The sequence below is a fragment of the Hesperophylax consimilis genome, chromosome 6 (assembly GCF_061612785.1).
Source record: "Hesperophylax consimilis isolate HC1 chromosome 6, BYU_Hcon_1.0, whole genome shotgun sequence".
In the NCBI taxonomy this organism is placed as follows: Eukaryota; Metazoa; Arthropoda; class Insecta; order Trichoptera; family Limnephilidae; genus Hesperophylax; species Hesperophylax consimilis.
In genome coordinates this window covers 41,830,870-41,855,615 of record NC_142841.1, presented here as the reverse complement: position 1 = coordinate 41,855,615, position 24,746 = coordinate 41,830,870, and the positions used below count along the sequence as shown (strand labels likewise).

Here is a 24,746-nt window from a genome sequence, read left to right as displayed (position 1 = left end):
CCATTCTGATTTTAACTGATGGGAAGAAGGAGAAGGTCCATCTTCCCATTTTCGACCTATCCCATCGAGACTGCCACTCGTTGAGTGATAAGTCACTCATTTGTTTCAGTAGACCAGGGAGAGTCCCTACCCCGCCCGGCGTAAGAATTACGCCGAGATGTGTAGCAGGTAGTCCTCTGGAGAGCTTCTTTTTTGTTAACACTTCCCTAATTTCCAGATCGATTGGTAAAATACCAGCCAACACGGGCAAAGCGTCCGAAGCAACGGTTCTGTATGCACCGGAGAGCGCCAGCAAGGGGGTTCGCTGACCCCTCTTGAGAGCCGAGAGTATAAGCGAATTCTCCAAACGGTGCTCCCACACAGAGGCGGCATACGAGACTTGCGCCACGTATATACCCCTATAAAGTAGTCGCAGGGCAGGGGAACGCAACCCCCACTCAGCTGTAGAGATTCTTCTCAGCTTAAAGAAAAGGGCCTGGGCCTTGCTGGAGACCTCTTTAACGTGAGTTAAGAAGGAGGACGATCGATCTAGAGTGACACCTAGATATTTGACTGAGTCTGCAAAGTGAATAGTGGAGGCTCCCATTTTGATGGAAGGGTTTCTTCTTCTACTGAGGAAACCTTTCATCAAGAGTCCCACGGTCTTTTGGGGGGCAAAATTCAACTTGTTTCTCACACCCCAGCTTAGGATTGCACGCAAACCTTCTTCAGCCTTTCCTTCCACTTCCCTTCTACTGTCCCCCGAGACCAAATACAATTTATCATCAGCGTAGTCGACCAATGTGCATCCTTCAGGTAAGGGTAACCTGGAGGAGTCGTCAAAATCAATATTCCAGTATTTAGGTCCCAAAATGGAGCCTTGCGGGCATCCCTTATCAACCTTCCGGACTATTTTTTGATCCCCATAAACCGCTATTGTACGGTCGTTTAAATAGTCACAGTTGATTTTGAAAAGGTCTTGTGGGCAACCTCTATTTTTAATTTTAGTAATCAACATCGGCCACCACGCATGATCGAAGGCACCAGTGATATCTAAGAAGATTCCAATTACGTACCTCTTTGGACAGACCTTCACCCATTCAAGCGCATACATGATGGCATGCTCGGTAGATTTCCCAGGGACAAAGCCAAATTGCCGCTCACATGCTGGGGAAAGAGTTTGCTGCAACCGATTACTGATGAGTGTTTCCAAGATTTTGCTAAAAACAGGCAGGATGGTAATCGGACGGTAGGCCTTAACGTCCGTTCTTAGTTTATCGTTACCCTTTGGGATAATCTTGAGCACACCTCTCTTCCATTCCGTAGGGAAAACTCCTCTACGCAGACATGTCTCCATAACCTGGAACAACTCTTCCTTGGCATGGATCCAGACATTCTTCGCTATTATACTGTTAAGTCGATCATGCCCTGGTGCCTTCTTCGGACCCAAACCCTTGATTATAACGTCAATTTCGGCCTTAGAGATTTTTAACATTCTGTCCTCATGGTCGAGGATCCTAGGTGGAAGCCGTGACAGAGCTCTTATCTGTTTGTGGTGGTCGTTTTCCCCGGTTACTGAGTCTAGTGGAACTAATTTGTCCAGCAAGGTATTAAGAGTGCTGGTCACATCGGTACTCTCAGAGTTCCCATCGGGATTATCCGATATGATACTAGTCAAATACCGGTCAGATCCTTTTCCCGTTTTTTCGATTGCGCTGTGGATTTCCCACGGGTTGGCGTTACCCACTTGTTTAACCCAATTATGCCAAGCAGTTCGTTTTGCTGAGAGGATAGCCAATTTGAAGGTTTTCCTAGCCCTACTGACACGTGTCTTAAGAGATGTAATCATCTCTTGCGTGCCCCCAGTCCTCTTAAGGGATCCGAGTGCCCTGAAAGCCCTCTTGAATTCGCCCTTCAGCAAAGTCAACTCACTCGACCACCACGGCGTTCTAATAGCGGTTTTCGGGTTTGATCTTCCCAAGGACCGTTCAGCAGCTGACACTACGGCCGCGTTAAAATAGTTCCCCAAATTATCCGGATCATTTGCTGCTACGTTATGAAAACCCCTTAAAGTGTCACGTAGAGCCTCCCCAAAGTTATCCCAATTCGCCCCTGTGGTTTTAAAGTTCCAGGAGGTTCTCGGAGCTTGGGTCTTCTGGACCCCCACAGTAAAAGTAATTAGTCTGTGATCAGAAATTATAGCGCTTTCATGGACCATCCAGTTAGACATCCTGGCCACAACTGATCCAGAGCAGAGAGTTAGATCTATGTTGCTCTCCCCATTTGTGTTTGCGAAAGTGGTTAAGTAACAATTTTCATTTAAAAGTGATAGACCTTGCGCAGCAATTAGGTCTTCAACGGCGTCTGATCGTTCCGTTCTGTGATTATTATCGTCAAACCACATAGGGGAGCGAGCGTTAAAGTCACCTCCAATAACTATGTTACGGCCTTTAAGCGCGTTGAGGGCGCGCGTCAAGCTCAGGATGTGTGGTCCGACAGGATTACTGTATTTAAAGTAGACAGAGATTAAAATAATCTCAGTCTTGCCAAAATTAATAGATACACAGGTTTGGTATTCGTTCGACAGACCAACTAGGAGGAGGGGACTGATCAATGAAGTGTTGACCAGGACACCCGCCCCTGGTGATCTACCTACTTCAAGCACCTCCCCTGGATGACTTACTGGTGTTCTCCCTTGCCAGGTGTATTGCTCCTGGATGAGCAGAAGGTCGATTTTCAGGTCAGACATGACCTTGAGCGCCTCGAGCGTAGCTGCCCGAGATCTCTGGAGGTTAATCTGACCTATAGTAAGAGAAGAGGGGTTAACGTCCATAGTCAGTCATTCTGACCTGCGCGTTAATGGCAGCCAACTGGGCCGGGCATTGTCTATCGCCTGTTGAATGGTTGGACGGCTTCTTGAAACGGCTGCAAGTGGCGCAGACAGCCGCTTTATCTTTGTTGGGGCAGGCCTCATATTCGTGCCCAGTAGCTGCACAGTGTCTGCAAACGATGACTTCCTGGGTACATACCTTTGAAATGTGACCATATAGATGACATTTGAAACACCTGGTGGCTCCTACGAAGTCTCTAACCCTACATGAGTTCCAACCTAGGAAGCAATGGCCGCTATCGATTAAAAATTTTCTAGCCTCAGGATGGCAAGTTACGATCATGTTCATGGAAGGCCCATCCCTTTTTCCGAAAAGCGAGACTCGTCTCATGGTCCTTACGTGGTCTTCTTTGGTGAGGCTACCTTTGTCCGCGATATTGTTTGTATAAATTTCCTCAAATAGGGCCGCGTCTGAAGTTATTTCTCCTCTAGGGACATCATATAAGACGATTTTGGGTAATCTGCCTTGGGGGGAAATCATTTTTATTCCTTGGGCGCTGAGTTTCTCTTCCGCCTTTTTGATGTTGTCCAGACCTCCGGATGTAGTGGTCTGTAAAGCTAAGCCTGCGCCCTTAATCTTGCGTGTGCGGACCACTTGAAATCCGTCCTTTTTTGGATCAAGAATTTCTGTCAATGTTTTTTGGAGCTGTTCTGAAGTTTTACCCTCCGCAATCGAAGGGTAGAATAGCACTGTAGGAAGTTTTTGAGGCGTGGGTCGTTCAAATCCATTAAGTACGATAGTTTGTGAAGCTGGAGCTCCCGCTGCCACACTGACGTAACTCCTTCTTTGTGGTAATACGGCAGGCGGCTGTACAATGATTTTATCCATTTTTTCCGAAATTTTTTGTTGGGCTTCCAATAATTCCTCGATGGTTGCGCCCCTTGTTTTAATTTTAGTCAATTCGATGGTCATGGAGGTCAAGTCTGTCATAAGTGCGTCAACTATTGTCATAATTTCGTTTTTTTCCGCCTTGTTTAATTTATTATTACCGTGATTTATAATTTTTATAATTCTCATCAGTTTTTCCATTGAAGGGATTATACGTTCTTGTTCACTGTGTGGAGAGTCGCTTATTCTGGGTCTTTTTCTATTTTCTTGGTTAGGCGAGTTTTCAATAGAAACAATGGTAGGGTTAGGTTGAACATCCTGTTGCACGACGTGCTTGTCACCCTTGTCACCCTTGTCTCCTTTGTCTCTCTTATCTTTTTTTGGGTTTTTCTTATGTTTTTTTTTAACAAATTCCATAAATTCTTCAATATTCTGAGTGGAGATGCCTCCAGCAGACGTGCCAGGTATATCAGAATCTGCGACATGCTTGTCGCCTTTGTCTTTAGGATCACTAGATTTATTTTTCCCTGATATGAACTCCATGAACTGGCTAACACTTAGATCAGTTTCTTCGTCACTAGAGATTTCACTTGTTGAAGACATAGTTTAGGTGGAACCGTCACGAATCATAAAGTAGAGAAAAAAATAAAATTCGCAAGGGGGACCGGGTAGATTTTTTTCGTAGAGCGGAGTGCACGGCAGTCAGGCCGGGCAAGCCGCAAAATTGTCGGGCCCGCCGAGAAATGCCTCACCGTAGTATTGAGTACACTTGTTACTTGTTCTTGAACTGAGTTGTCTAATGGAAGCCTCTAGAAGGTTCCAGAACAATCTAGAAACTTCGATAGATTTTAAAGGAAACCACGTGGTGGCAAACCAAGATGGCGGGCTTCTGCCCTCCACACTAGCGATCACAAAAAAAACTTAATTTAGGTTTTAAACACTTAAAAATGAACTGATTTGAGTGGGGAGTTTTGTAAAATGAGAGGATAGAACACAATACTAAGTTTAAGAAGTTTTATATAGTAGGAGATTAATAAACACAGAAAGAAAGTTAATATTTTAGCGTCACCACGCGGTGGCCACACGCGTTAGCACAAAAAAACGGGCTGTAGCCCGCTTTTGGGACGAAAAGATCACCTTTTAACTATAACAAACACTGTATAACTGTAACGTAAAAGCTAAATTAAAAGAAAATTGATAATTTTCCGCGATTTTCCTTGTGAAGAAAAGTTTCGGAGATTTTTACGCCGGAGCGAGGTTTTTGGTGACTGTTCTCACTGGAAGCGAGAACTGAACGATATATTGCAGGACAGAAGGAATTCATCATTTGTAGGTTGAGTAGGAAAAGAATGGGAAATTGGCCTTTTCAAAAGTAAATGGCACAAGCACATTTTTAAGCCTTTCTAAATGTATGTACTTTTTAATAATTTTTGGCATTCAAGAAAAATGGCACGTGGAGAAATGGTTTTCAGATTTTTATATGCGCAAACTATGTATGTGGAAAAAAACTCAACAGCCTTGCTTAAGATATACATTCATGCAACATTTTATGATATCAGAATTTATTTTTATTTAAAAAAAACTATTTTCTGATATAAATTCAAAAAACATTCAAAAATAATCTGCTCGGTTTTTTGATTACTACTTGTTTAGTTTGCTTACGTACACTACTTCATTTTTTTAAACATCAACCCTACACAGGAGGCCCTGTCAACTTAGGGGATGCTGTATGGAGGGTCTATTTAATGAAAGGAAGGAGAGGAATTTCTCTGAAGGAAAAAAGTATAAGGGGTAGGTAGGAATCAGTGTGTCCAGGACTGAAGGACGAATGATAAATTGCTTCCGCTGCGGCGCAAGGCGGTGGTGTCAGGGGAGACCAGTTGGAGAGGTTGAAGGTTCTCCAACCACCAACCAAACCAATCAAACGTAGCGAGCTACTTTGTAAGGGTAGAATATTGTGTGCACCAGTTAAATAAAACTCTAATATCATCTTTATCATTTAAAATATAAACTGTAACCACACATATTACTCTAGAAAAATAATATTTAGCATGAGACTCAATATAATAGCATTAATACTCAAGGCGTGTCGAGTTAGAAATTTACCTCGATAGATGACATAAAATGCAAGTCCTGACAGTTGAATTTAAGAACAGATATAAAGATGCTATAAAGAAATTACAGGGCGCCATCTCAGAATCATATTATTCTGAACAAATTTATATTAATTATGAAAGTAATCCCTAAAGATACTAATGAATAAATGTCAATCTCAATTTGGAAGGCATCTTACGAAAAATCCCCCGAGGCCAAGAAGCTTCACCAACCGTCACGTGTCCCCGAGAATCTCGCAACAACTGGCGGAACAAATTGAAACCATACACAGCGCTCTTCACACCGTAGCTCGCAAATCAAAACGGCAACTTGAGAATCCTGTCAGCCGCTTTCGGTGGGAACTAAATAGCAAGACTGCTACAACTTGGGGTGACCTATGGCAGAAGTGTTGGTAATCCAATAATTGGTTCCCGTGGCTGCGGTACCCAAACTCACCTCCCAAATCGAAAGATTTTTTGCTCATTAAGTCAATAGAATCATTTTTATAGAATATTTTTAAGCACGTACCCACTGACCCCTTAACCTTTTTTTCATTTGGAAAATTCTGAAAACTCTCTTTGTCTCACTGCTTGCTCAAAAATATTGGAACCTTCTTGATATTTCACTTTTAAAAAAATAACGAGATGGCCTTTGTGAAATATATTTTTCCTCGATTTCAATATATTCATATTATTATTTCAACTCTCCAATATTGAACAGCTTGGCACAGCGACAAGATTGAACGTTTATGCTATATTATATTATATTAGCTGCCATCATGATGTTTTCAATATCGCTCATCATTTTTTTTACAGATAATTCTTGAAAGGATATTCTGAAGAAATCTCCAAAATAAAGGGATAATGGCCGTAGTGGCAGCGAATTGTTCATAAGTGTACTATAATTGTTTATTGTATATTAATGATGTGTCAACATTTCATATTATTTTGAAGCGATTTTGAAGCAAAACTGCTAATGTAGGTACACTAGTATTGATGTGGTTGGTACAATTATGACAGAAACCGATGATGGTTACTGCTAAGACAGTTCGAAATGTCGGCTCAAGAATTTGGAAGAGATGCCACATTCTTCAACACCTCTTACGATATGTAGTTACTACTAAGTGTGTAGCAGCGCTACAAGAATAATACCTAGTATTCCTTGAAAGATCTAGTACATCGATTCATACAACCTACATCGCATTGGAAATAACAAGTACATAGAGCGCCCAAGATCCTCAAGAGCAGTATATTGAAGCCGCTCAACTACCTACTTACGGCTTGAAAAGGTTCTACACTTTACTAGGCGCATGTGACTACTATATAAATACCATATCGCGGTACCTAGCATTCAGTCGATCAGTCAAGTTCAAGTGCCCAGCTGCAACTGACGACGGGCAGCCGCACCGCTTCGCGCTCCCCCCTCCCGCAACGGTCGGCAGGTATAGGTAACGCAACGAAAGAAGGAAGCAATAAAAATGCTTAGAATTGATGTATTGGTCTATCTGTGTGAACGTCAAGCGCCGCCCACTAACGCGATAAGGATCTCTGTCTTGCTTACGCTCACTTATTGTAACTAGTTAGAAGAGAGGCAAGTTTTAACAATACCGTTACGGGGTATACTTACGGGGTGTCCTATTCATTCAGTTCGTAATTTGATTTAAACATACGTGCACCTACATATCGCAAGTGAAATAATTACCAATTTTTGAATTTGAAATAATAAATAGTTTTCATCATTTTTAATTCGAATTAGTAGATTTACAGAGTGTTTTTAAAGTGTGCAAGTGAATATTTATTACGACATCATGGAGTCCTGTTACAAAACGGGACGTGGCAAATCACTGAATGGACAAAGTCGTGAAATTTTATTCCACGTGTTTAATTATTTTATGCATACTATAAAAAACGGTGGTCAATTTTTAAGCATGACTGACTTACATGATTTGACGTCTAAGGCAACTGGAGTATCGCTGACTAGTATTCGACGTATCGTAACTGGAGTGGCAAAGGAAGCAGAAACACAACCGTCATCATCGTCAACTCAACGACCAACCTTCAGCACACCAGGGAAGAAACGACGCAGACTATCAACCAAATCAGATGTAGATGATTTCGATAAGGAAGTTATTAGAAAATGTGTGTATGATTTTCATTTAGTTCATAAGTCTTTGCCAACGATGAAAAAGATTCATAGAGTTCTGAAAGGGGACATCGACTACGCAAGGTGTATAACTACGTTAAGGAAAGTTGTTCACAATTTGGGTTTTCGATGGAGAAAAACAGAAACAAACCGAAAGTTGCTTATTGAAAAAAATGATATCCGACTTAAACGTACCACATATCTCACTAAATTAGAAGAATATAGGAATGACGGACGTCCAATTGTGTATTCTGATGAAACATACATTCATAGTACACATACAACACCGCGTACGTGGACTGAAAACTCCAATAAAGGAGCTAAAGTTCCTGTGTCTAAAGGCAAACGTCTAATAATACTTCATGCATGCAGTGAAAATGGTTTTGTACCCAACGCACTGTTAACATTTAAATCTGATCAGAGGACTGGCGACTACCATGGTGCTATGAATTCTGCCAATTACAGAAAATGGATCACGGAAAAGGTTTTGCCAAATCTGGAACCAAAATCTGTGCTTGTTATAGACAATGCGTCATACCACAATGAAGAATGCGAAAGGATCCCGACATCAAGTTCAAGAAAAGGAGTTATGCTGACCTGGTTGGAAAAGCATGGAATACCGTATCCGATTAAAAACACAATACCAATATTGTATGATATTATTAAGCTCCACAAGATACGAGTCAAGAAATACATTCTGGACCAATTGCTGGAAAAGCATGGTCACTCAGTATTGCGTCTGCCACCATACCACCCGGAGCTGAACCCAATCGAACTCTGTTGGGGAATAATAAAAGGACGCGTAGCTGTCAGGAATGTTACTTTTACGATGGATTCCGTCCAGACTTTACTTGGAGAAGAAGTTGTCGCAATTAATGCCCAGACATTCAAAGACATTTTTAGAAAGGTCAAGGAACAAGAGGATAAATACGAAAAATTAGAACCCAAGATCGATACTTACACTGATGAATTCACAATACATCTTGGGGAATCAGATGAAGATACCTCCGTTGGATCATCTTTGGGATCTTCAATCAGTGGGGAAATAAGTGTATAGGTGAACTTTTAGATGATTCTGACTAATGTGCTAAAGGTCCAGTGGGATAGTTTTTATCGTAAATTATTGATATTATCTCACTGTTCTTAAAAATTTTGTTGCTTATATTTTCATTTCATTTATATACTTTTTATCTCCATCATAACTTTATTTATACTATTTTTTTTCTCATGTTAAAGTATTTTATCATGTTAATGTGTACTGCTTTTATTATTTATGTAAAAGCCCTCTGGGCGCAAAACAAAATAAATAAAGAAACAACTAACAAATTAATGTTCTCCAAAACGAGCTTGAAAAAAAAATCATTTGTCATATACTTGGTTTATAAATGTGTAAAATCTACTACTTAAGAAATTCTAAAAATTATAGTACTTTATTTAAAATTAAATATCTAGTCATATAAACATTGGGAACTCATATGTCATAAATATATTGGTTTATAAATGTGTACATTCTAATTATACAATTATAAATGTTCTCTAAAAAATGGTATGGAAAGAATCTCCTACTTATGATCTCACTGAAGAAACCACTCATTCACTCTGAATGCAATTATTGATGTTTTCCGAAATGACCCTGTAAAAAAAATCAAATCTTTGCGATTCTTTCAAAGACATAAAGAAACCATCCCTTCGTTAAAATAGATAAATAAATATTCTAGGAAACGATAAAATTTTGGAAATGTGGGTTAATTATACTTCTAGGAAATATATCAAATTAACATTAAACATGCTTTGTAAAATAAATATTTCTGGTCAGAATAATAATTATTCCCCGAAAACAATTAGGTATAAATTCCAATTGCCGTAATTTCCGTGAATTAGGGTCATTATCGATGGAAGTTTGTTATGTACAGCATTCTTACATAAATGACTAAGAATTGTTAGCAATACCATTGTCTTTTTTAAGAATACCTACCCATTTGAATTCAATCCTGAAAATTATCACATTAGTTTAGAAAAAAAAATGATAAACTTCAATATTTCAATAACGATGTCGTAAAACAAAATAAGTTTTATGTGACCGACTTCAACACGCTTTGGCAAGAGTTCTCAATTGTGAAATAATCATCAATTGTTTTTTTTTTCAATCTTAAATCGAAACACGCTGTATGTAAGTTTTGCATCTGTGTGAGTACTGTGATGAAGCCAACTTAACTTGCGAGACCTATACGTACAAGAGTATTCGGCTTCGTCCGCGGTTCGAGTTTATAGCCCAGCTACACTACTCGCGAAGTTGATCGAAGTTGACCGAATACGATAGTGTGGGCACGAACTTCGCTTCGCTTCGGGCAACTTCGTTTCGCTTCGCCCGACTTCCGATTGTTGTCGGTAAATGCGCCCGAGTCAAAGGACTCGACGCGTCACGGCATAAATAAACCAATCACTGACTGGTTGGACTGAGTTACTCTTGAAGTTGCACGAGTGTGTGGGCACGCACTTCGAACTTCGGCTAACTTCGTCGAGGACTTCGTCGAAGCATCGAAGCGAGTAGTGTAGCGGCCGCTTTAGAATTATCAGCCAATCGTCCAAACTACCTTTGGCTTACTTCACACTGGAGTACCAAGAAGACCCATGGTCTTCACCAGTGATGAACACCACCTGCGATCACGGACGCGGTGTCGAGACGCCGACTTCATGGACCAAGGATTCACATCGCTCCGTCATTTGACCAACATGCATCCCATCATGATGCACATCAACTACTATAACGACATCTTTATCCATCGTCAGCAACAACTTTGACTAACCTGGCTACTCTATTTGGACTCTGTAATTCGACTTCCTCAATAAAGCCGCTGATAGAATGCCACACACATTTATCCTTTCATTATTCTCCTAAACGTCCCCAAACATATAAATGATTGTTTCCTTTTATTTCATACGAGTTAAAGTGTTTTGTTCTGCTTTAACACTTCCACCCCGGACCGGGGTTATAATTCTACACTAACTAGAGTTTTAAGCTGTATCTAGATGGTTTTTTACACCATATAACAAATAATTTAGGTAATCTTAGAAAAACTATTCAGCTATCGATCTGCATTTAAAAAATTTATATCGCATTACTACTTTTTAAGATATTAAATAAATTACATCTAAATCTGATAGAATATTTTTTACGGGGCGGGACTTTATAAACGTTTCCACGAACTGGACGAAGATCCTGCCGAAGCCGGTAGCCGAAAGATAAATTTTGCATTGTAATAAAAAGGGCTACACCGTTATAATTGAGTCACGCTAGTATTCTTATTATCACTTTACCATTTTGCTTTACCTAATGATTGACCGGAATTGAAATGGGAGAGGCGGTAACTGGACAATTTTTAAGGGATAGTAAGTAATTTCTTAGTTATTAATGAAAAGGACTTAATCCGAATCGGTGACACAGCGCTTCTCATATGTCCTTTTGAAATACTAAGATATTCACTTGGCGGTCCCAGACCATTTCGTCTGGGTAACATCCGGCGCAGGTGTCCTTATACATTCTATGAGCAACACATTTTAGGAACACAATTAAAATTGCATCCGTCTCTGTTTGTCGTATGAAATACAAATAGACCAGAAAGAGACAATTATTTTTTTAAATTTGTTGGAATTTGGAAGATAGAACTTGCTCAAAAGTTTAAAGTACAGTATGATTGAAGACTGCAGCGAATAAATAGTGTTTTCGGTTATTGCTAACTTGTGTTTTGGTGTTAAATAATTCTCTTTGGGAACGGACCAGTTTCACAGTGCTACGGGCGTCTTCAGATTGGTAAGTACATTTATCTTATGCAATGGCGTATAAAAGTATATGTTTCAGGGGTGTTAACTAACTAACTAACCATCACGCCGTTTCCCCGCAGGGGTAGGCAGAGAGGACGGACCGCCAAACAACTCGGTCTTGGCACACACTCTTTGCCTCATTCACATTCATACATCGTCTCATACATACTCTTCTATTTTTCTGACTCTTGACATGACCCGACTCAAGTATCTGATTCACTTGATCGTGCCATGTCTTCCTCGGGCGTCCCCTACTTCTTACACCATTCACACTTGCGTCATATATTCTCCTTACGCTCCTTTCTTCATTCATTCGCTCTACATGCCCAAACCATCTGAGGGTCCCTTTCTTAATTTTACTCATTACGCTCACATCAGCCTTGCATTCTTTGCGGATATCCACATTACTCACACGATCATACATGGTTTTACCACACGTACGCCTCAGGGATCTCATCTCTACAGCATTCAGCCTACTTTCATCCTTCCTCTGCCAGTTCCATGCTTCACTGCCATACATCAGGGTAGGTACCAGCACTCCATTGTGGACTGCCAGCTTTGCTTCTTTGGACAGCTTTTTGTTGGCGCCTACGGCATTTAACCCACCATTTATGGAGTTACCTGCATTCACCCTTCTTTCAATATCCCTATCAGCCTTCCCATCTCTCGTAAACATACTTCCCAAATACACAAACTCATCCACTTGCTCCAAGTATTCATCATTCACAACTATATTGCACACTGTTTTCATACTCTCTCTTTCAAATACCATGACTTTGGACTTACTTACATTCATAAACATTATTTATTCTCCACAATATTAAAATATTGCATTTTAATAGTTTGCTTTTATTGATGGTATCAGTGTCAAAATTTCTCGGTGTATTATTATTATAACTGCATATTATTGCAGCTTGTTTTTGCGCTTTTACTCAAAATGTTCATTTGGTTCCCATATTCTTTTATTTTATGATAAAAATTATTATATTAATTCTAAATTTATTTTCATGTAAACATTATGTATTCCATTGCTCAAACCATACAATTTATAGAATAATCGTACTACTAGTAGTACTAATAGTACCTACTAGTTTTTCACGCATTAGAATATGACCATATGATTTAAATAGCGCCGTTTTTGTGAAAATTCACCTCAAGAAGCGTTAAATTTAGTCTTACATTAATTATAATTAACAAAAAGGTATCATTTAATTCTTTTCTTTATGTGAAATAATAATTTCAAGATGTTTTTGTTATTTATTTTATTTTATCTTCGTTATTTGATAGATCATTAAAAACATAAAAATGTAAACACATAATCAACGGAAGGCACCCATGGTTATTTTTTGGATGCATAAATTTTCGATTTGAGATATTTTGAGAATATCAATCTCAGATGGGAAGGCTGATAGAGATATTGAAAGATGGGTAAATGCAGGTAACTCCATTAATGGAGGACTGAATTCCGTTGGCGCCAACAAAAAGCTGTCTAAAGAAGCGAAGCTAGTAGTCCACAGTGGAATGCTTGTACCTACCCTGATGTATGGCAGTGAGGCATGGAACTGGCAGATGATGATGATGAAAGTAGACTGAATGCTGTTGATATGAGATCCCTGAGGAGTATGTGTGGTAAAACCATATTTGATCGTATGAGAAATGTGGAAATCTGCAAAGAATGCAAGGCTGATGTAAGTGCAATGAGTAAAATTACAATATGCCCATGCTATTGATTATATTACGACTGGCAATTTAATGTTATTTTTCTTGGAAGCCTCGAACCAGGTGAAGGTAGATATAATGTGTTGATTGTTTTGAGAAAGGAATTGTGGAGCGGGAAAACGAAAAATTAAAAACAATCATTGATTATAAATTTTATGAATAAAAGTGTTGTTTTCTAATACACTACACATATATTAATAGTAGGGGCAGGTAGGTAGGTACTTACGACTTTTAGAAAACCTATTTTGGATAAAACGAGTAATCGCTCTAAGCAGAAAATTTAGTTTTTTGTGCTCGCTATAACCAAGTTTGACTGTATATATATATTCATATATCGTCTCATATATATATATATATATGAGACGATATATGAATGTGAATGAGGCAAAGAGTGTGTACCAAGACCGAGTTTTTGGCGGTCTGTCCTCTCTGCCTAGGTACCCCTGCGGGAAACGACGTGATGATTAGATATTTAGTTAGTTATTATTGAAAAGTAAGTGGGTTGATGCTACATAATTACTTTTTTCTGATTACAGATTGCAGGCTCTGATTGCAGATTCAGTTACGATATCAAGTTTACCTACTTACTTTTTAAATTTACACAATTCTAAAAAAATGCCCAAAAAATTTTTAAACGCTGAGCAGGTGCGAGCGTTATTAGAGAAAGACTCTGGTAGTGATGAGTCAAACAGTGATTTTGAATTTGAAAACATTCAAAACACATCGGACATTGAAGATCATGTTTCTTTTGAAAGTTCTTCTGAAAGTGAATCCGACACCTCTGACGAAGATGCCGAAAAGATTACTGATGAAACGGAAGAAAAATCTTTTACTTCCAAATCTGGATTTAAGTGGAGTTCCGTTCCTCCGACACAATCCCGTAGTAGGCAACACAATATTGTTTACTCTCGTCCTGGCCTGACAAATGAAAGCAAAAATATTTCATCTATTGGAGACGCATTTTCATTGTTTATTACTGACGATATTCTCAAAGAAATAGTTACTGAAACCCAACGTTTTTGTGTGAGGGAAAACAAGGGCACAGCCGATGATGCATCAATTTCTACGGATGAAATTAAATCCTTTATCGGCATATTGCTTGCTGCTGGGAGAAACCGTTGCAGAAAGATGCAGTTGAAAGAGTTGTGGACAACGAATGATCTATTTAGGCAATTTTTTTATACAGCAGCTATGTCTAGAGATAGATTTGCATTCTTATTTAGTACTCTACGATTTGATGATAGAGTGACTAGGCACGAAAGAATCGCACAAAGTGGGACAAAACTGGAGGCGATAAAATCAATTTATGAAAATTTTAACGCAGCTTGCACTAGAAATTACTCCCCGGATTCCCACATCACCGTAGACGAACGTTTGGCGACGTACCGGGGATCATGTCCTTTCCGTGTATACATGAAAAGCAAACCTGGACGATACGGAATTAAAATATGGGTGGCAGCTGATGCCAAAACAGCCTATATTTTAAATACTCAAGTATACACGGGCAAAATTGGCAATGCCCGAGAAGTAAATCAGGGGTTACGAGTCGTAACTGACTTAGTAGCACCATATTACGGTTCTGGAAGAGGTGTTACGACAGACAACTTTTTCACGTCAATACCTCTTGCCAATAAATTATTGGATAATAATTTGACGCTGACTGGTACATTGAGGTCGAATAAAAGAGAAATTCCAAAAGAATTTTTACCTTCTCCGCAAAGGGAATTACATACAAGCCTTTTTGGTTTTACCGATGCACTTACAATTGTTTCTTATGTGCCGAAAAAGAAGAGTGCAGTGGCTCTTCTTTCAACCGAATTCCACGACGACAAAATTTCATCAGCGTCAGAGTCAAAAAAGCCAGATATAATATTACATTACAATTCAACAAAGGGGGCTGTAGACACCGGGGACAAAATGACAAGGGAATATTCCTGCGTTAGGTCGACAAGAAGGTGGCCATTTCGTATTTTCATGGAGATTTTAGATATGGCTGCCTTGAATGCTTATGTTATTTGGATCACTAAATATCCAGAATGGCATTCAAATGACCGAAGCAGACGAAAAATCTTTATCAGGGAGTTGGCCATGGACTTAGTGAAAAACAACATTAAAAGTAGAAAAGAAAGCGGTGTAAAATTTCACAAAGCGCAGCAATACGGCTTCGAATTATTTGAAAAAGTTATGCCGAGCACAAGCGACGATATTGTATTAAATGAAGTACAAGTTTTACCTACCAAGGCAATACGAAGACGGTGTTATCTTTGCCCGCGCAACATTGATAGAAAAACTAAGCTGTGTTGTTATACTTGCAGGAAATCTATTTGTGTTCTGCACAGGGTCCAAGAAAATTTTTGTACTAACTGTAAAACTATCAAGGACAATGCCAATAATGAATGTTGTTAAAATAATAAAAGTTGCTTAGGACGGATCTTTTGACAGATTTTAAACAATTCATCAAATTTTGATGTTAATTTTCAGGTTCTGCGAAAGTTCTATTCAAGTTCCGATATTATTTCAGTTCTGTGAAGTACCTGGCCTATACTGATATCATAACAGAACTTGAATAGAAATTTCATAGAACTTTAAAATTAACAAACAATCTGTCATTTTTGTAATAAGCATATCCGACCTTTAGAAATTTCTTCTATTATTCACTTTTTCTAGTATTTTTGCTGTTTCTTTTCAAGTCATCACTATACTAATGGTGCCATGATCTGCAATTTTAGGTTTGTCTAGTATTTTAGAATTTGTTCACGTTCATTTGATTACACAAACTCAATTAGTGTACTGGTTGTTTGTGTTATCTTGGTGTATTCTCAGTCGAATTGTTTCATTTTTAAAATGATCACGTTGGAAAATATTTTGCATAAAAATCCGTTTTGTTTATTTCATATTAATATTATAGTTTTTAATAATAAATTACGTGTATTTTAAATAATTAAAGCATTCATGATAGTGCATGTAGTCACTTACTAACATTTGGTAAATGAACAACATATTTTTCTATAAGAAAACAAACATTTTTCGACCATATCTTTTGTGCTTTTAATCATTTCTCTGTTTATCACTTTTTTATAAGAAGTCCCTCTACTGTTTTAGACGTGGTGCACTTTTCTCATTTTCCATTTAAATTTATGTATAAAGGTTTCAATTGCTCAAAGCATAGTGGTCATTTGGAAATTGTTAATTTATGCGATTGTTTATTGATAACTTGATATCAATTTTACAATGTTTTCCAGAACATCTAGTTCACTTTTGCAGTCTTGTGCAATAAGTATATATCCAGGAGTCATTACGCTATAATATCTTACAAGTGAAATGTTGTCAAAAACCGGACATAATATCCAATAGTTACTGTACCTTCTTATAACATTATATTTTATGTTTTTCCATCAAATTACGCAAAAATTGTGTTGTTAACGTCAGCTTGTTTTTGTTTTGTCTTCTTTTATAAATATGATCCCAATTTTAGATTAGATTATTTCTTGGTAATCACTTTGCATTTCATTTTTTCATACAATTTATTCTGGAGTATATTTATTCGATTTACCAATAAATTAAAGTTTGGGATATGTATGTACCAAAATTAATAGCTGACAGAATTATTCGCTATTTAATAATGCTGATTTTATTCCATGTTGTTTGGGTTTAACTTTCATCGTGTTGTGTGTGTTTTTCTAAATTGTGAATTTTTATTTAAAAAGTTATTGTCTTCTAGCTAGGTTATAATTTTCGTTTATTTCATCTTCAATTTTGGGAACTCGTGCCGTGTGTATATGTTACATTCCACTTGCTCAAGAAAAAAAATTCTTTGTAATAATACGATAAAGAGTAAATATCTTACATTTCAAGTTGTGATTTTCATCACGCGATTTGTGTATAATATGTAAATATAACGATCGTCCAGTTGATTAGTCAGACATCTCCGAAGAATCGGAATTTGAGTTGAGTATACAGTTATATGTAAAATGAAAAAACAAACAAAATATATGTTTTCTGGGTTATTTGTAGAAAATTTAAAAATGTCGTACTAATGTACCGAACCGTTATACTTCCCGGTGTTATTTTTTTATAGCATATTTAATTTATAAAATACAGACACATGTAAATAATATTTGGTTTATGGCGAGCATTCGAACATTGCTTTCCTCATTATCTCAAAACTTTGTATTTAGAGATGTCTGACTAATCAACTGGATGATCGACATGTCTTGTTTACCAGTAATAGGTATGTTCATTATACTATATGTGTAATAATTTTTGCTAATATCTAATGTTTGTTTCATAAAACTCATTTATTATAAAGTAGGTACCTACCTTATGTGTTTCCAAAATGTTGAGGTGTATTTTTGTAAAAATATAATATTTTGAGGTGTGTTTTTTGTCTTTTTGTAAATTTCTTCATTTTACTACGATATTATGTGTGTAAGATATTTTAAAATTATATTAAAATTATGTTTTATATTACGAATGTCTTTTTCTATTTTCTATTATAATTTTGCAATTTTCAGTTTATTTAATCAATCCCTATAAATGGTCACCATAAAAGAGATAGCCTCCTAGTATGATGACGTTTCTATTCTAAATGGTGGTTTTTGTTCAGGGCAATACTGAACGCATTTCCCATCCTTGGCCGTGCGGAAAATATATTATATTAAATGCATTATATTTTATGAATTATTTATGAAATATCACATAATTATTGAATTAATTTGCGCTTGCTGGGATTTTGAACCCGCGACCCAGAATCTCAACCATTTGACCATGGGGGCCGTCATTACTAAGAAAAAGAGAGAAATTCTCCGGTTTCTCATATGTATCCTATTACGAGTTTATAAATACCGTTTCCAGATCTCTCATAAATATTGTTTATCAAAAACGGGGAATTCTCAGGCTACAATAAAAAAATATTTATTTCAAGATTGGATTTCAATACTTTAAAAATACCTTATTTTTAACAATTTGAAGTTATTAAAAATACCTTATTTTTTACAATTTTATTTGATAAAACATTACAAAACAAAACCATTCACCGTTAAAAATGTAAAACATACCTACATAAATGGATCAGTGAAAAACTATAAACTCAATATATACCTATTCAAGCAAACGCATCATTTATGATTACAGGTTAACTGCGGCACGATGCTAGATGATACTCTAAATGAAATTATAATAAAAACAATCAGAAATAAGATATTAATTATTTTTTTTTTTGTAAACTAATGTTTAAGACAAGAATTTTTTTTCATAGCACAAAGGGTAACATTTATTTATAAGCAATAATTATTAGCTTGAAACACTCATCCACATTGAAAAATCTCCCGAGAAAAGATACATAATAATAATAAGAATAATTGTAGAAATAAAATAATTTAATACCTACATTAAATATCAACATACAACATTTGTTTCAAAATATTTAACATCCGTACCTAGTTTAGTAGTACGTAGTAGTTTTCATAAACTATAAAAGTAAAAAATACATATCCATCATTTACAGACCACCCTATGCAAGAAACTAGCCACCCACGTCGACGCTTAATCGCCAATCGGCAGTCGAGATTCGGAAACGAGGCGCGATGCTTGCTACGTACCCGCCTTCTCCGTTTTCTTTGAAAACATATGCGTTATGGTCTAAATTCATTAGAACATTAATTATGACTTTATTTATGAAACGATTTTGATAATGACTACTGAAATATGTAATATATACTTCCCTCTAATTATAACCAAAACAAATTTCATCGAATTATGTCATTAACACCTTTTAATAAGCAAAACAAATTGGGGGACTGAGTGACCCCGCTTCGGATCCAATGTGATTTTTTTCTTTCCGGGACGAAAGGGTTAAGGGGTAGGAATATACAATGGAGGGTGATTTATCAAAGCTTCATTTAAACCATGAACCTAAAAACCCCTTGACAGAGCATCAGTTCGATTTTGTATGATTAGAAATGAAGTTAAATTTATAGTGAGGGGAAATTGCCTGGCAGCCATCTTGTTTCACATGATTTGTGTGCAAAGTTCTTGTTAATGCAGTGAACACGGCTTATGGTTATTTGATAAGACAAGAAATGGGATAAGTCATTAAAAAATTCAAGTAGGTTTTAAAAATTTTCATACATTTTACAGTGATCTTTATTTAATTTAGAAGGTCGAGTGTGCAAAACAGATGTTTTAACTAACTAACCATCACGCCGTTTCCCCGCAGGGGTAGGCAGAGAGGACGGACCGCCAAACAACTCGGTCTTGACACACACTCCTTGCCTCATTCACATTCATACATCGTCTCATACATACTCTTCTATTGTTCTGACTCTTGACATGGCCCGACTCAAGTATCTGATTCACTTGGTCGTGCCATGTCTTCCTCGGGCGTCCCCGACTTCTGCTACCATTCACATTTGCATCGTATATTCTCCTTACACTCCTTTCTTCGCTCATTCGCTCTACATGCCCAAACCATCTAAGCGTCCCTTTCTTGATCTTACTCATTACGCTTACATCAGCCTTGCACTCTTTGCGGATATCCACATTCCTCACACGATCATACATGGTTTTACCACACATACGCCTCAGGGATCTCATTTCAACAGCATTCAATCTACTTTCATCCTTTCTTTGCCAGTTCCATGCCTCACTTCCATACATCAGGGTAGGTACCAGCACTCCATTGTGGACTGCTAACTTCGCTTCTTTGCACAATTTTTTGCTAGCGCCAACTGCGTTCAGTCCTCCATTAATGGAGTTACCTGCATTTACTCTTCTTTCAATATCTCTGTCAGCCTTCCCATCTCTCGTAAACATGCTTCCTAAATACACAAATTCATCCACCTGCTCCAAGTATTCCTCATTCACAACTATATTGCACACTGTTTTCGTACTTTCTCTTTCAAACACCATTACTTTAGACTTACTTACATTCATCATTAACTCATTCTTCACGCATACTTCGTTCATTCTAGACACGAGAGACTGCAGATCATCCATACTATTAGCAATCAGCACCGCATCATCAGCATACAACAGGCAACATACTTTCAGATTACTCAAATTCGCGCCCAATCCCACATCTTTCAATTCTTGCATGCAATTATCCATGTAGATGTTTTAACAAAATAATATTTGTCTTTCGTAAACTTTATCAAATGTAAAATATCATTTTAGCGCCCGTATTTATAGATAAAACTAAGAAATGCTATTATGATTATTTGAGACCGGGAAAATTGAACATGCCATTTTGAGTTTTTTGTAAAACGCGCATTTTTTCGTGATCACTGCAACCTTAATACCTGTCTAAAAAAAGTTTTTCTTAAGATCCAATAAATTTCTAATTTTTCTGTTCCGTAACCGTAACTTCCTAAAAACGCCCCATGCACATGCGTTTCACCACAAAATAATAATTTCCTCTAGGAAAATTGTTGAAAATACTATGGACGGGTTGTTTCACAAATTGTGAACATTTCATCAAATTTCTAAGTTAATTTAAACGACCTATTCAAGTTGTCTTATTATATCAGTTCTATAAAGCAACTGGTCTATAATGAAATAATAACAGTACTTGAATAGATCTTAAAAATTGACTTTCAAATATGAAATTTTTCAAATTCCAAAAAACAACCCGCCTTAGATAACTGTTTTTTATAATAAAAAGCAATGCATAATATGAATTTAAGTTTTTAAAATTGCAGTTCTATTGTGTGCCGTGTTTTTAACCAATAAATTACTTTAAAAAATGGAATGAATATTTTTTATTGTAATTGTGGTGAACGTATATATGTCTGTCGGTATGAAAGAGACAGGCATCTCTGAGTGAAACAGCATGACCGAGACGTATAAAAAGGCATGTCTGTTGTAAGTCGTCCGCTTTTCAATATCAAGCTCTTATATTGTTCACTTGTACCAATACTTGTACTACCTAAATAAAAACACATTGTAACGGAGTACCTACATTCTTTCATGCGATGCACTACGTCGTGTAATATTTTGATCTAACCCGCCATCAATATCACTCCTTGCGTAGATGGCGATAAGGCTTAAATTCCCGCTTAACACCATCCAGCTGTTTTGATTTATGCAAGAAAAAAACACACACAGCCAAAAAGTGCCTTTTATTTTATTCTGTGGATTTCCAGGCACAAATATTTTCCGATTATTTTATAAAGTACTTAATTTGCCACATTATACAATAAAACCATAACCGAAAATGGGTTCGTAAGTAGGAAATTTTGAACTTTAAACAGTTTTCATAGGCCTTATAAATTATTTTTTTCTGGGCTTAAAAAAAGACTAATGTAAAAAATACTCAAATATTTCAAAGGCCAAGATGTATTATACTCGCGGTATTTTTTTAAAGCATCTGAAACATTTCTAGGCGACCAAATTTTCAAATCAAAAACACATGATTTTGCATTACTACGTAGTGCATCGCATTAAGAGGAAATCTGGATGATCGGCACGGCTATGCTAACACTGTTTCATTGTACAATTATTCCTAGCATCAATATTAATTAAAATATAAAATAAATCTTAATAATATTTTCTAAATCAGCATTATTCCAAGCATTTTTTGTGAAGCCTTGACGCATTCAAATACGCATGTTTTTGGTTGTTTCGTTGCAATTAATCTGCTTTTTTATTTATAAAAAAACGTTCTTAATATATTACATGCATTTTTAACATATTTTTACACATTCTTTTTTATAGTGAAGATAATTAATATAATATTAATTTTACGATGTTAATCAATAATACTTCCCAAATTGAGAATAACTCGTGTTCAGGAACGAACGATTTTTAACTGATAATTTGAATCAAAGCTAGAACTGCTAAATTTTAAACTTCCTGCATTGAAAATATTAAGCTATCAGCCGAAACTGCTAAACATAAAATCGGTTAGTCGACATTGAGTTTGGTCCCATCGAGGCGTAGTCTGTTCAATTCATTGGCTGGCGATGCACAGAATCGTATTTGCACGATCTACGCGGCCAAAACTATGTTTATACTGAATTGGTATCTAAACAATGTAAATAAATTAAAAAACAAATTTTCACAATAATTATATATATATTCAAGATTATATACATTATATATTTACAAAAAATAAAAAAATAAAAACAATTTTCTGTCTGTACAAAGGGAAATAACAATAAAAATGCTAGTTTATTGGCATTCTTCATCACTCTCCGATGAACTTTCTGATATATTGGAGTCTGCAGGTGCAAACATGGCCAAAATTTCAGGTAAAAATGTTCCAGATTTCCTTTTTTTTACAGTCCGCATGCTACTTAGCATAGGATCAGAAGTAAGTAGAAGGCGATTAAAAATATCCTGATTACAGCTTTCCCTTGAAAATTTCCTCGCATAATCTTGGCGGTAACATCTAAAATGTTTGTTGCGAGCCTCAGCTGCTTCCTCGGAAAGCTGTCCGATTGGTAATAATGCCTTTTCGATGATGACTGCGCCATGGACTAAAAGCTTGTGCATTGTTGGCGTCATAGGGTGCCAATCATATAGGTCCACATAAACGCGAGCAGTTTCTGAAGCATATTTTTCATACTTTACGGGATCAATTTTGAATCCGCTTGAAATTTCTTCCAATATGACTTTTAGTCTGTAAATTAGCTCATAGCTGATGCCAGTTATTTTTGCAGCTAATTTGGGGTCCTCAAAGAACCTTCTGCTGGTATTGTCATCATTAGTATTGCCGAAATTGGCATATCTATTATTAGCCCTGTTTCATTGCGAAACCTTCTTTGTATCTCTTTCTTGGTTTGCTCTTCTAGGTCTTTCTCCTCCTTCGATTTATTTTCCTGTATTTTTGTACTTGGAGATTATAGGCTAAATGTAGGATACATTCAAAAATTCGAATTCTGGCGTGCAACACCGATATGCCGAATTCAAGAGCTGCAAAATTCACTCCTCTTGTGTAGTCCAATTTATTGAAATCGTTCGAGGTTGCTCCACATATATAGCACCTACTTGTGGACTTTGTACCTGTGGCGGCATTGCAGACCTTTCCGTCTACCATGGTCAGTACAAATGTGTGCTTTATTAAGAATTTTTTCTCCGCTATATTGACCTCTGTTGGGACTAACGAGTTAATGGCGCTTTTAACATGTCTTATTTCCTCTTTAGTAACATCTGTTGTTTCCTTGACAAAATGGAATCTTATTGGTCGACAAAATCGCGGTGAAGAGGGCGTTAGATTGTTCCATAAAACTTTATTATCTCCACAAATCAATTGGACAGGTACAAAGCAGCTTTGAAATATATTTGCATCCGAATCGGTATCATTTTGTAGTTTTTGCTTAAACTGTGAATGCTGGGACCCATCGCAACCCCATTTACTTATGAAAGTTAGGCATTCACGCTCTTGATCCTTTAAAGACTCCAATAGCTCTTCTTGGTACTCCGGTAAACGCCTAGCGGTAACATCCATTAGAGGCTGCAATTGAGCTTCGGCACTAGTACTTGTCACCGTAATCGATTCTTGAGGTGGGTAAATTGTCTGCTTGGCTTTTAGTAAGCGGCTATAGCATGGAAAAAACTTTTTATTGGTCTTTCTTACAATTTCGTACTGTCCAAGTGTCAAATCGGCATCTACTAACATTTGCAAAGCTTGCATTGGTGTTAAGGAGGAGGCTTGCTTTTTACTTGATTTTGTACAGTAAAATGCCTTTTTATATTTAGTTGCTCGTGTCGGAGTACTGGTGATATCATTTAAGACATTTGATTCATCTTTTTTACCAGATTTTCCCAGTTCCACTGTCGCAGCATGGATTATGAAATAGAACGAAGTTCTTCAGTCTTTCACCTTTTGCTCCTCTCACTTAAGTCTTCGAACGACTTGGATGGCCGACCTGGCCGTTTTTGTGTCTCAACTACAGGTATTTCAAAAGTACCTTCTAGCCAAGATTGGTTGTATTTTAGAAAATTAGCTTCTTTATAATGAGCTTTGACCCACCTTTGTTTCAGTTCTGATTTGAAAAAGGCAAAACCACGTTTCAATTTAATAATTTGGTCTTCATTATAATTTTCACATGACAAAAGTTGATCTTTTAGATAGTTTAGATTTGCATCTAAACTAGGCAAATTTTCCTTCTTCATGCGGTCGAATAAGTATTGTCAAGTCACAATCTTTACTCCTGATGCACCCTCTGAACCTAAAACAAACATACATTACGTTAAAAGACACTAAAAACATTTCCAATTTTATACGAAATTTCGCTACATATCTTTAACGCCTCAAAACTATATTTATCC

At 37.0% G+C, this 24,746-nt stretch overlaps 2 protein-coding genes across 2 annotated transcripts in view; one reads left to right on the top strand and one right to left on the bottom strand.

The window, feature by feature from the left end:
- LOC149423384 (RYamide receptor-like) overlaps window positions 1-24,746 on the bottom strand; it is a 416,668-nt gene that overhangs the window by 276,642 nt on the left and 115,280 nt on the right. The window lies entirely within an intron of this gene.
- On the top strand, window positions 8,380-8,991 carry LOC149423386 (uncharacterized). The gene has a single exon (XM_089633004.1). The coding sequence runs from the start codon at window positions 8,380-8,382 to the stop codon at window positions 8,989-8,991; it is 612 nt and encodes a 203-aa protein (XP_089489130.1).

Excerpts from the sequence above, each read along its gene's own strand:
- LOC149423386 (XM_089633004.1), top strand. The coding sequence starts at position 8,380 with ATGAATTCTGCCAATTACAGAAAATGGATCACGGAAAAGGTTTTGCCA.